Here is a 13141-nt window from a genome sequence, read left to right as displayed (position 1 = left end):
GCTGATGGGCACAGGAAAACTCTGCACCATCCCCTTCAACCAATTCCAGTCCTTTTTGTATATCCCTCCAAAAATCCAAACACAAGTCAAAAACTACACTTCTCTTCTTCCAAATTTCTCTTAATTTCCTTGACATTCAATCGAATCATTTTTTCTTGCCAGCATAATGCTGCTGTGGTGGCCAGGCTTCCACTCCATTCTACTAATACATATTATTCTCCTGCATTTACTGCCTCATCTAATGTCTCAATTTCTTCAGCCATCCTTGCAATGCTATATCCTTCCCAAATGCAGATCACCATCCCTCATGTAGAGTTCCTTTTTTAATCATCAAAAATACAACTTTAACTCCATGGAAGAGAGTGAGCAAAAGAGACATGCAAGGTCATCAAAGACCATGAGAGCAGAACAATATTTAGTTTTAGCTTTCTTTTCTAGATCAACAATGATGTCATTTGTTGACTAACCAAATAAAAACTTGTGTCTAGGAAGTATTAAGTCATTTTTTTCTTGGAACATTTTCCCCCCATGCCTGACAACCATTAGGCCTCCCCCAGCTAGGCACTGCCCTTCATTCCCCTGCACTAGATGTCCCTAGAAGTATGTGGGCAAGAGACATCAGGGGAGGCCTCAGGTGGACAGTTTGTGCCATTACTGGAATCCCAGCAATGAGGGCATATTAGATTACCCTAATGACACCCTGACTAGGGAGACTAGCAACTCTTATTACCATGGAGATCACAATGTTCAACTGATGGCTATGCATGCTACCACACACTTCACAAAGACAGCTACCATTGAACCAACATGGTGGCCAAACACCCACCCAAGGTCTTCTCCAGTAATGCTACACCACCTCCAAAGGATTATATCACTGGAAGGCCCGAATCTGCCACCCTCCCTCCCGAGATGAGCATGTCCATTCTCCCAACATTAACTCCAACAGAGGCCAACGCAGCTAACTGAACCTGGATCATCTACGTCATAGTCAGGACGTCAGCCCTCTTAACCAATGGAGCTAGCACACTACCTCTGACATCTTCATTATAACTTTCAATTCTAATGCATCTCTTATCAGGACACACCCTGTAAGGCAGCCCTTAAAGAAACATCAACAGCCTAATAAGTATATTACACTATGTGGACTCTTATCTACTGTTGTCACCAACTTTCCTACTCTGCTATTAACATTGCTTCTGGGGAAAAAAACTTATTTATTTTCTTGAATCTGCTCTAAACTGGTCTTTTATAAGATTTCACATGGGCTAAATGATTAAAAGCCACAACAAATATGGCACTAAATGTCTATTTATCTAGTAGCCTTGAATCTTTATCAACATGTACAGCTGCAACAGGCACAAAAATTTTTCCCACCCTGATTAGATGCACATAAGGAAATGGAATCAGAATCCATATTGTGTAAATTATACAAGTGCTGTCTCTTCATTTGGTGTTACATATATCATAGTAGCCTTCCAGAAGAGACAGCGGCCTGTTCACATGGACACTGATTAAAAATGCCATTAAATGCATGATAAATTGGAAATACAGTCCACTTTGCATTTGGGACTCTCATCGTTTTCTTGTAGCTATTTTTTTAGGTGAAATGGGTTGCCTACTAGCCTAATAAAAAAAAAATCCATCAAATAATTTTAGATAACCCTAACAAAAAGGTAGCAACTTGATCTTTTGTGCTGCTTGACCCCATTAGTCCTTTGTTTCTTAATAAGAAGGACTGCAATATAGGCAATATGTTGGAAAACTGGAAAGCACAAATAACAGTAATAATATGAGGAAGAGTTATGTAGCTCCTCAATACTTTAACTGCCCCTCAGCTTCTGTTATATATGTAGCTAGTGGTTCAACATGTGAAACCTTTTATGTGGGATGCACAATCAGAAATATATCAGCATCATTATGCTATGCATAAAAAATAAAGTGAATAATGTTTTAACAGTTTAGTTTGCCCAAATTTTTTTAAAGTGTGTTATAGGTTTGGCATAAACTGATAACAGGGAGGAGAAATGAGAAACCTTTTTGGATTTCAAAGAAGGTATTTGTTGTTCTTCCTCCTTTACTACAGCAAACCATCAGCTGTCATCAGCTCTTCACCTCATTTACCATGTCTACTGGACCCACCTTAGCATCCCCAAGATTCAAAACAACCCCATTACCAGGCTGGTAAGAAACTCAAGGATACTGGTGTAGAATTATATTGGTGCTGTGGAGTGTAATCTAACTACCACTACCTCACCAGTGCAGACTTTGCAAGCTCCAGATTAGAGTTGCGTCAGCAGTTGCATACATGCTTCCATGAATGTGCAACCTCCAATCAAGCAGTGAACTCACTTGCAGCACACAGCTTGCCAAGCTCTTAATGTTGCTATATTGCAAGGAGCCAAGACTACCATCCTCCCCTTGGAGTGGTGATCCGATGCTGGCCACTCATTCCCATCCCCTCCAGCACCCATGCTGCAAACTGAACATAGGTTGTGTGGATTGCAGTAACAGTTTTATCATTCTGTGCCATATGGCTGCTTTCAAAGAATATACTTAACAAGTAATGAATGTCTCTTTCCCACCAGGTTTGAATGAGCATTTAAATTTCAAAAGCACTTTGAAATTGAAAAAGTTAAGATACTGATAACTTCAGAATTATCTTGAGTCTTAGCTGCATAGCTTTTTAGAACAAGAGAATTTACTTTTTTTTTTTTTAATCAGACTGATGAAAGCATTCACATTGGCTGGCTTGTGTTTGTAAAATTAGTCAGTTCCTGGACATTAGCTTCTTTTTACATATAAAACTACAAGTAGTCAGAAAAAAGATGGTGGCACAATCTGCTGTACTGCCAGATCCCACTGGAGGATGGGACGGCAAAGGATAGACTAAAGATTTTTGCTGGCCTTCTGACAAAATCTTTTAGCAGTACCCTTCAGAGGAGGAGTAGCTTCCTAGGGATGGCATGTGTTAAAATGTGCATGTCTCCCACAGAAGGAGCAAGCACTTACACCAGTTTGCAAAGGGTGGGGAGTTATGGATTAATACAAATACAAACCCTGAGGACTGCCTAAAATGATGACCTCTCAAAGCTGTCTCTTGCCCAAGTGATGGGAAAATGAATGGGCTTAACTGGCCACGAGAGGACTGATGGTCAATAGCCAGTAGAGGACAAACAGAAAATAAAATAAGAATTACAAAACAGAACAAGAAGGAATAGGGAAACAAACTGAAGGCAAACTTAATATTCAAGGACAACTTATTTGTGGGACCATATTAGGATTAAGTACCATAATGGATAATGATTAGGCACACAGAGATCAATATAAGAAACCTATAAAGCTTTTTCTCACCTCAATGATCATTAATCATTGACACAGGTCACAGAGTCCCAACATTACAGCTGTTTGTTATGCTGTAAATCTTTTACATAATTCAAATGTTTTAGGCTAACGGGGGGGGGGGGCTACCTAATAGTTGAAACTGTCCAGGTTTGGTTATGTTTAAAAAGGAAATGCGACAAATAAGGGTTTAAAGATGGACATCCCCCAACAGTCACAACGATTTCTTCTAGGGGAAGCTCAAAGGAGCAAACAGCAAGAAATAAAATTAAACTCTGTATTGTTGAGGGAGGGGGCTTTTACCTCTGAACAATTAATAGGCTTCTGCACACATAATCTGCTGCATATATGGTCTTTGTATCTCATTTTTTACATGCAAAGACAAAAACTAATTTAATGCTTACAGTCAGTACTTCATCAGACTTATACTTAAAGGTGTCATGCAATGCTGCCAAAGAATAAGATATAGTAAAAAATTAAAACTTACATTAATATGTTCAACAAGTTCTGTTGTAAGCCTTTCTGCCAGGCATCCTGTAGTAGCTTTCCTATCTTCCAAAAACTGGCTGTGGAAGAGAAAAAATCAAAAATAAGGAGGCAATTAGAGGTAATTAAACTTTACATGTGCATCAAAAAACAGACTTCTTAACACAGGGTGGCCTCTCTTGAAAATCCCCTGATGGGAACAGAACAGAAACTATCAATATGCAAGCATCTACGTGCTTGTACTCTGCAATACAGTATATCCCATTTTGTTCACTCACTCAATCATTTTTCAGTTAATTCTGTTATACAATTCTGTTATACTCAGGGATGCAAGAGTCTGATCAGAGAAACCATTTCCACATAATACATCAGTGTACCACAGCATGCGCACATATACATGCATACATATACACACACACACACACACACACACACACACACACACACACACACACACACACACACACACAGTATGTACACCTACAAGCAATTTTAAGCAACTGAGATATTCCTAGAGAAAGTTGTACAAATAAAAAGTTTCAAACACAGTGTCAAGTGTTTTGTTTTAGAAAATAGAAATACACACATTTCATTTGAAGGAAAAAAATATTAGCCAAGCCAGCTGGACAGATAAGACAATTCTCATCCATCTCAGAAATTAAATTAGCCAGCAAAGGTAGTTTATTCATTAGGTAATAGATTCAGTTATCACTTTTAAATTCCAGGACTAGGTGCAATTCCAAAACAGCAAGACTTGATTGTGCGAAAATGGGGACTAACATATAACAAGTCTAAGATTGCAGTGTTTCAAGTTTGAAATCTCTGTGGCTCAGAGTATTCCCCTTTCGCTGATATAACTAGTCTTGGAGTTACAGTTCATAAGTAGCAGGGTGGTACAAGGGAACCTCCCCCTTACAAAAAAAAAAAATTAAAAGGGTATAGTAATTGCAGTATTTGCTATTCTCATGTAGTCATTTTTTTTTATTTTTCCTTAATTCTGAGATTTGTAATTAATTATAAGCCACAAACTTACAATAGGGAGCTGAATATTTTCTCCCAAAAAGATTATGCATTGAAGTCCCTGTAAGGCAAATATGACTGTCACTCCTGTTATGGCTACTGTTCAACCTGTTGAGGCGGAAACATGAGGTACTGTTTTATTAATTCTTCTTCCTCTTCTTCTGCATCTTGTCAGAATATACAATCAAAAGAATATGCGTCTATAAAGCCTAGAACATTCCTATGTACTTTTTATCTCCGTTTTGGTTGCCAAATATCAGCCCAGCTGTGACAAAAGTAGCCCAGTCATGAATGGGTCATAGGTAAATGTCATCCAAGCTACATTTTTTTTACTGTTTGACCATGGCTCCATTATAGTATCACACAAAGCCACACTTCACAACTTATGATTGCTCCTGCACTTAGGCTGAAATTCATCTATTATAAATGATCTCATATTACATATGTGCCAGTATTGTTGGTGAGACACAAGTGATTAACACTGTTACGAGCTAGAACTAGTGCAGTGATGGCAAGCCTATGACACACATGTCAAAGGTGACACACGCCATGTTTTGAGTGACACGCTAGCAATCACCAACACGCGAGTTACCAAAAACACTGCTTTTGCATTCGTTGCTCATGTGAAGTGCACTGAATTATTTTGTGCCAGGAGCTTTTGGCATGCCAAACCTAAAAGGTTCACCATCACTGCACTAGTGTGCGACACTACCACGTTGTGTCCCACAAGACTGATGATGTACTATGCTGTGGACTTCTCCTTTATCACAGATGTAGTAACTTCACAGTTGTAATATGAGTAGCAAAGGATGCAGGTAGGACATCTACAAATGGAGTTTGCATTAAAACAACATCATTATTTCAAGGCTGACATTATGTGTAATGATTACAAAAAGGTTGACAGCTTGTTATGGAGCTGATCTCACAGCTGAATGGATATAAATGTCTTTGCACATAGTCACCAGCCTACCCATGGTGTCAACAATGCAGTGGTTTGGTCTGTGTCCCTCCATGGGATGGATCGATTATTCACTCACATCTTCACCTTGCCACTTTTTCCAGCCTCAAGACTGCTAATTAATCCCCAGTCACAAGAGTGCTGGTAAAGGCTTTATTTCTCTGCAGAAAGTAATCAGGAGGATTAGAATTATTCTTATATTATTCTCACAGTGAAAACCTTATAGAAGTCATAATCAGGAACTCTGCTGAAACTACGCTATAAAGTCCATGCAGGACTCCACAACTGCTTCTATCTCCACAAAACAATTGCAAAACAATTCTAAAGTCTAGGTAATGTGCAGAATAGCAGAACTTGTGATTTAGGAAGAGCAATGTTGCAATCTAATTAGGGAATGAGGAGTTATAATGGTACTGCTCTGAATATACATTTAGATTACATTTCCAAAGAAGTTAAAAGATTTACATGGACTTAAACTTAAAAAAAAACTAAATGGGGTCATCCACCCTCCCCTTTAAAATTTGCATGACATTTTGCTAACTGTTAAAGACAAACAAATCCTTTAAAGAAATTTATAGTTGTATTAAACTACTCAAAAAAGCTTCAGAAATTAAAATTAATGAAAATAAAACAGTATAAATCGGACCATAGATGAAGTTTATTAAAGTTTAACTTTGGCTTAATTAAAATTAATACTAGATATCTCGGGACTTACATTTCAGAAAATTAACAGTTATGACACAGAATTATAATAAAGGAAGAAATTAAATCGTTAATTCATAAAAAGTATATTCCCCTACCAGAGAATCATCAGTCTCGCAAGCCTTTTGACATTCTGCTTAGTCAACACAAAATAACCATATACAGCTTATATATATATATATATATATATATATATACACACACACACACACACACATATATATATATATATATATATATATATATATATATATATATATATACGCACACACAAATACAAAAAATTACAGTAATTGTCAGTACAAACAGATCTCTGACACACTGAAAAATTCCACTTCACAAGTCAAATTTAAAAGGTATATACATATTTTGTTAAATTAACAAGTTAGATCTACACCCTCCCACAGCAAAACCATAGATGTTTGACCCTATATGGTGGGCTACAGGATCCTGGTAACCCATCAGCATTCCAATTTGCTGGTCCAGGTCTGTGACAGTAATAATGCCCACCAGCACAGCTGGGTATTGTTGTCCATCTGATTGCTCAGCCACTGTGGAGAGGCATGGCCAGTTATGAATTTGAAAAGCTTATTCAATAAACTGTACTTCAAGAAACAGGGGGCCAAACTTGATTTCTAAACACTTTGTGGTGGGATGTCTCTGCATAGCTTAACTATCTTCCGATATAAAAACAGGCAGCTTGTTACCTTGAAAGTCCTGAGACAGCACTGCTATATGTAGATATTGTACTGGTAAAGTTACTGAAGCGCCATCAACATTGTGCAGCGGGAAGCCAACTGCAAGCATTCCCTGAGATCTGATCAACGGTACAACAGGTCTACTGCAAATCACATTTTGTTCTGACAACACTCCATCTCTGTTTATTTAGCTGAGAGGCTAAAAATCAATGCCACAGTTTTTTTTTTTTTTTTTTTTTTGTTTAAATTAGAAATTCTGCAAGCAGGGGATCTTAATTTGTACAGGGGAATGACACAGATTAAGAGAAAATGTCTATAAACTGGGTTACTTTGTGTACTGAAACTGTCCTGCACAAAACAGGCTGGATAACAGCCCGACTAACATCATGGAGGAAATACTTGTAAAATGGGGTGAAGCTACACAACATTCAGAATAAAAATAATGAAATTTAAAGTATACAAGTGTCTGTACAGTGTAGTAGAGTACAGTACAGCTAGTGCAGACCGGAAAAATATATGGATTTGTACAAGATCAGTTCAAATCGCTTGAAAATGAAGGGATAGTTAATAAATAAGAATAGCTTAATTTGTGTGTTCTGCTGTTCCACTTCACTTATTTTAATAATTAGAAATTAACCTGCATTTCTACAGCTTAATGAGACGTACTCAAGACTGAACTTGACACGCTTTGATTGCCCTACATATGAAGGAGCTGTCCTTTCTGTTGGGTGATTAGATCTGATTTGGAGGGATTCTTCAGAACTTTCTCTTTAATAGGTAAAGCTGGAGTGAGAACCAGTGCTGTCTTGGCCAAAAAGGTGCCAGAAGAAGGAGTGTTGGATATTCCTTCTGGACCTTGAGGAGGAGCCTTGGGAGCAGCGGTAAAGGTGGATACGCATAAAGCAACTTCTCCATCCATGTGAACGAGGAAGCATCTGTCCTGCATCTTCAATGTGTCAGATACCTTGTGCAGAACACAGGAAGCAGGTGGTGCTCAGGGGAGGCAAAAAGGTCTATCTGAAAGGTTTCTCATTGAGAGTTATACATTTTCAACATCTCTGTTCAATGACCATTGGTGATGGTCCTCAAAGTCTCTGCTTAGAGAGTCTGCCAAAACATTCTGTTCAGAGAGAATGTACATCGCTGAAAGAGAGAGGTTCATCTGAGAAGCTAGGTACCAGACTTCCTGTGCTAACCTGCACACACGGTGGAATCCTGGGCCTCCCTATTTATGTACCACATCATCATGGTATTGTCTGTGTGCACCAGCAGAGTGCCTGGTTTTGTTTTTTTGTTTTTGTTTTGTTTTTGTTTTTTTGGTTTTTGTGCCCTGGGGACCACAGATGACAGAGGGTTGACTGTATTTATAACTGCCAACATTTCTTTTCTGTTTGCATTTTTGACTTTTTTGTTACAAAGACTCTGCACATTATCCTCTGCAGACACAGTCTCCAAGCACCGTCTGAGGCATCTCTTGTTATAGACAGTACTGGAGCTGGAAAGGAGAATGAAAAACCTGGATTCAGATAAAAATGGTGTTCCTCCACCAAAGCAGTTCTCTTTTTACAAATGTCAAAACTGGAATTTGAAACATCAGGTCGTTTTGATGTTGGGACCATACAGATTTTAGGTGGCATTGAATCTTTCTCATGTGGTGCCTGGCTAGAGCAATCATGAGTATCACAGAAGCTATGAATCCTTAAGTCCTGAGAAATGCCCTTGCTGAAGCCTGAGTGGAAAACTGAAAACTAGGTCTACTGTTTCCTGTGGAAGAAGTCTTTGACATGATGTATATCCAGGAGTCACCCCAACAATGCAATCTTGTGGGATGGGGTAAGACAAGATTTTTTAATGTTCTCCTGGAAACCAAATCTGTGAAAGAGATCTCTTACCTAACTGAGAGATTCTTGACACTTTGAAAAAGACTCTGTAAAGACAAATAAGTCATGTAAATAAGGACAAATGTGTACACCTTGCAGTCTGTAATTGGCTAGCATTGGAACATGGAAGGTAATGCAGAGAACTGAAAGTGTAATCCAGACACAGAAAATCTTAACATTTGAAATCTATGCTAATAGGAATGTGATGAGCATTTTTTACATCTTGAGTTAGCAAAAAACTGAAAGGGGGACTAAAAGGTAACAGGTTGTGAATTGATAGCATTTTGAACTTGGCAACTTTCACAGACTGGCTGAGAAAAGAAAGATCTAGGGCTGGCCTCCAGAAAGCTGTTACCAGAAACATTCTTGAAGAAAACTCTTTCCCTACAACAGAGGGAGGAACAGGTTCTATCACCCTAGACTCAGCAGATGCTGAATGACAGGGGAAAATGAGGATGAGGTGGAATCCCTTGCAAAGTAGGTAGGGACTCCCTTTGCCACCCATAACCCTGATAAATGAGTCTCAGAAACCATTTGTCTGAGATTATCTGCTGCCAAAGAGGACAATGGAGAACCAGATTGCACAGAAGAACTAAGGATATGACAGGGTGGGAAGGGGCAGGGGTTAACATCTGGAGATAACCATTTCAACATACTGGGCTATCCCTGTTTCTGGGAGTCTCCCCACTTCTTTTTTTGAGCATCTGCTTGCCTAAAACGGTGCAGACAGCTAAATTTGTTTTTTTGCAAAAGGATCCTTTAACAACTTGGAGAATTAAGGCTAACAAATCTGAGTCACCCCTTGAATCTACTTCCCACTCTCAACACATTTTATTAAGATCTCAGCAACAGATGGTCCAAAAACAATCTTCCTGGCAAGGGGTGGGGGTGGGATTCAAAATTTCAGGTTTCACATATTCAGGTAAATTTTGAGAATATAACAAGGCAACTCTCTTAACAGACCCAGTAGCTACTGCTTTAGAAGAGGCATCCGCTGAGTCATAAGCACACTTCAAAGAACGTTTGAGAAAGAGAAGCAATAAGATAAAGAACAGAAGATGTACCCTCAGATGAGGGAAAACTTGTCATTATGTTCATCATATTTGCAAAAGAAGCAAACAAAAACTTTTAACCTGTAAGCTTGACAATTAAGAATCCTAAAAAGTAAGAGTGGCAGAAGAGTAAGCTCTTTTCCCAAATCTATCAAATGTTTTTCCCGTCCTTGTTAGGAGTTGGTTAGAAGGGGGTAGGATTAGCATTAGCAAAGTGGTTAACTACATAATGATTTGACAATGACATTGTTGCAGGGTCGGATCTGGGAAGAGGAAAAAAGGTATTTGTAAGCTTGAAAAAACCTTATAAAGTCTACCTGCCTTCTAAGGGTGTTACAGGCTGGCTGTCAAGCAGATTGCCAGTTGTAATGCTCCAAGCCAGAAATCACAAGAGGAACAGCAGTAGTAAGCCAAGGAAATTCCAGCTGTAACAAATCATATTTTTTCCAAAGAAACTGCAATGAAGAGAATATTTCCTGGATAAATTCTCAAAATTTTACTGAAGATGTAAAATGTTAAATTTTCAACACGCCACTCTTGTCAGGGAGGTTGTTTTTGTCCCTACTGAAAATATTGATTCATTCTGCTGATGGTTTCAGAAAAGATTAAGCCTTCATAGGGAAACTCAAATTCTCCTCAGAATCAGAGTCAGAATCTGTAGTTGGAGGAGAAATAAAATGCATCTCCAATTCCATTCCCTGTTCATCACACTAGGAATCATCAAATACAGAAGTTATTTTCCTTTTACAAGAAATACTAGAATATAAAAGGTTAAGAGCCTGAACTAAACCAATAAAAATCTTCTCTCTCTAACATGGGAAGATATAAGTTTAACTTTCTGCTTCTTTTTAACAGAAATGTCCACAGAACCAGTGACTCATGTCAGGGATATCACTCTGAGAAAAAGGCTTCTTAGTCTGGCCAGGCATAGAAGCATTCCCCAGTCCTTCCTCCAAGACTAACAAGACTGGTTCTACCATGCCCAGTGACGGCCCTCCAACAGCCACACAGGACATATTTAACCCTTTGCCCACAATGGCTGAAGGGACTACAATACAGGAAACCAGGGAAAACGATGAGTGCTCAAATTAACTATATATGGGCCACTACAAATTCATCCATTTGCAGCTGAGGCAAAGCAGCGGCCTGAACTGGCAAACATTGCTTAATGATTTTTTTGCACTTGTGCCCGGAGATTGAAAAAAACCAAGGAACCAGTAATTTGTTTCATGGGTAAGTCGAGAAAGAAGCCTGAGATAGATACTGCAAGTGATGTCAACAATAGTCTGTGATAAGCAAGTATAAAAAAAGTGCGGTTTACTCAAAAATTATACAGTGGCAAGCACAAAACACACTTACTTCAGCCTTTAAAAACAATATATACAATTTTTATATACAAGAAGCAAACTAAGCTTGTAAATACACTGCTCCAACTTACAGAAATCTCTCACTAACTAAAATTACCATCAGCCAGGCATTATAGATTAATATGCACCAAAACAAGCAGATATAAGAACAGCTTTTTTCCACAGGTCATCAAGTTCATAAATATTAACTCAGCTTACTAGGCTGGGGTAATCTGTTTCCCAAGCCTCCGAGGATTTTGCAGTATTCTTTACATATTGTTAATATTTGTTTCTTTCAAAGTTTATTTCAGTATTTCTTGCACTGAGTTGCACTTTGCACCTTGTATGTATATTTACTTTTGTCTTGTTCCTAATAGTTGCATGTATGTCATTTGTCTTATTCTTAATAGTTGCATGTATGTCATTTATGTAATTCATACTTGGAGAGTCACTGAAACCACAGTAATATTCCTTGTATGCATGCATTTTTGGCCAGTAAATATGATTCTAATTAAACAGTTTTATCAAAACATACTGTTTTATGCATACAAATTAAAAGTGAAAGGTTTCCCCAAAGGGAACTTATTTTCTCAGCTATGGAAATATGCCAGCCTACCATCGATCCTCAAAAGCCCACAGGAGTACTCTTGGGTTGCAGGAAAGATCTGAAGGGATTTGTGCCAGATCGCTGTTTTTCTGCTTGCTCTACTGGAGCCTACAATGGTCTGTGCACATGGAAGGTACCCTTAAGCCTTGGAAGCAGGTTGGCTGTATATAATCCATATAGCTTAGGCTATTACAGCAGTGAAAAAATAATGAAATCTCTTCTTTTTACACTGCAAAGGTTATGAGTCAATGAAGGGGTTGCAGTAAAACCAGAATGGAACTCTGCCCTGTTTCTGTAGCTGTGTAGGGAATCCTACCTCTACAGCTGACATCCACCTAATGTTGCTTGCTTAGCTTAAAAAGCGTATGGATAATACAAACCTACCCTTGTTATTGTTCAGTTATGTTACTATAATACACAGAAAAGGAGACTGCATAACAAAAAAACTTGACTGTTTTAAATTGCAAACAGATCTGAAGCATAGTTAATGGAAAAAAAGAAAAGTTTACTTACTTATACATTTGTTAACTAGGTCAAAAGACCCATTGCAGGTAAGATCCAGGTCATAAAGCAAATGACATACAAAGTAATTATACTAAATACATGCATTACAAACCTGAACATATGTAAAACAAATGGCATAATAGGTTCATAGGTAGATACTAGGCTATCTGCACTAGGGCATTTACAAGCCTAGCCAGAGTGTTTGGCTTTCGCCACCCTTTTAGATTAGATGACTGTACCCCAGTATAGTAGGTCACAGAAGATAGCCCATTTAAGGTTAGTTTAAAGTGCCCCTGTCTAGCAGTGACACAGAGGAGATCCCAGGGGTAAATCTACTGTCTCCCATCCAATCGTCAAGATTCTTCTTGAAGAGGGTCATTGAGGGGCTCTGACTAACATGGATTGGGATTTTGTTCCAGAGTGAGGGGAGCCTCTGGGATATGAATCTGTCTCTCCAGCATGTCCTATTTATTTCTGTGCTGAGGTTTAAGTCACTGGAGCGTGTAGCTCTAAGGGATTTGGATTTTCTGAGGTGGAGCATGTCCATTA

General features: G+C 38.5%; 1 protein-coding gene across 1 annotated transcript in view; it reads right to left on the bottom strand.

Annotated features, from left to right (window-relative positions):
• The window catches only part of LOC122803382 (interferon-induced GTP-binding protein Mx3-like), a 1250224-nt gene that overhangs the window by 592333 nt on the left and 644750 nt on the right, over positions 1-13141 (bottom strand). Inside the window, exon 11 of the mRNA XM_044072962.1 lies at positions 3827-3905. Within this exon, the coding sequence (XP_043928897.1) occupies positions 3827-3905 (79 nt within the window). The remainder of the gene's footprint in view (positions 1-3826; positions 3906-13141) is intronic.

Source organism: Protopterus annectens, chromosome 5.part1, assembly GCF_019279795.1.
Source record: "Protopterus annectens isolate FY-2018-M chromosome 5.part1, PAN1.0, whole genome shotgun sequence".
Lineage (NCBI taxonomy): Eukaryota > Metazoa > Chordata > Ceratodontiformes > Protopteridae > Protopterus > Protopterus annectens.
The sequence above is the reverse complement of the archived record's forward strand: the minus strand, read 5'-3'. Positions and strand labels throughout refer to the sequence as shown.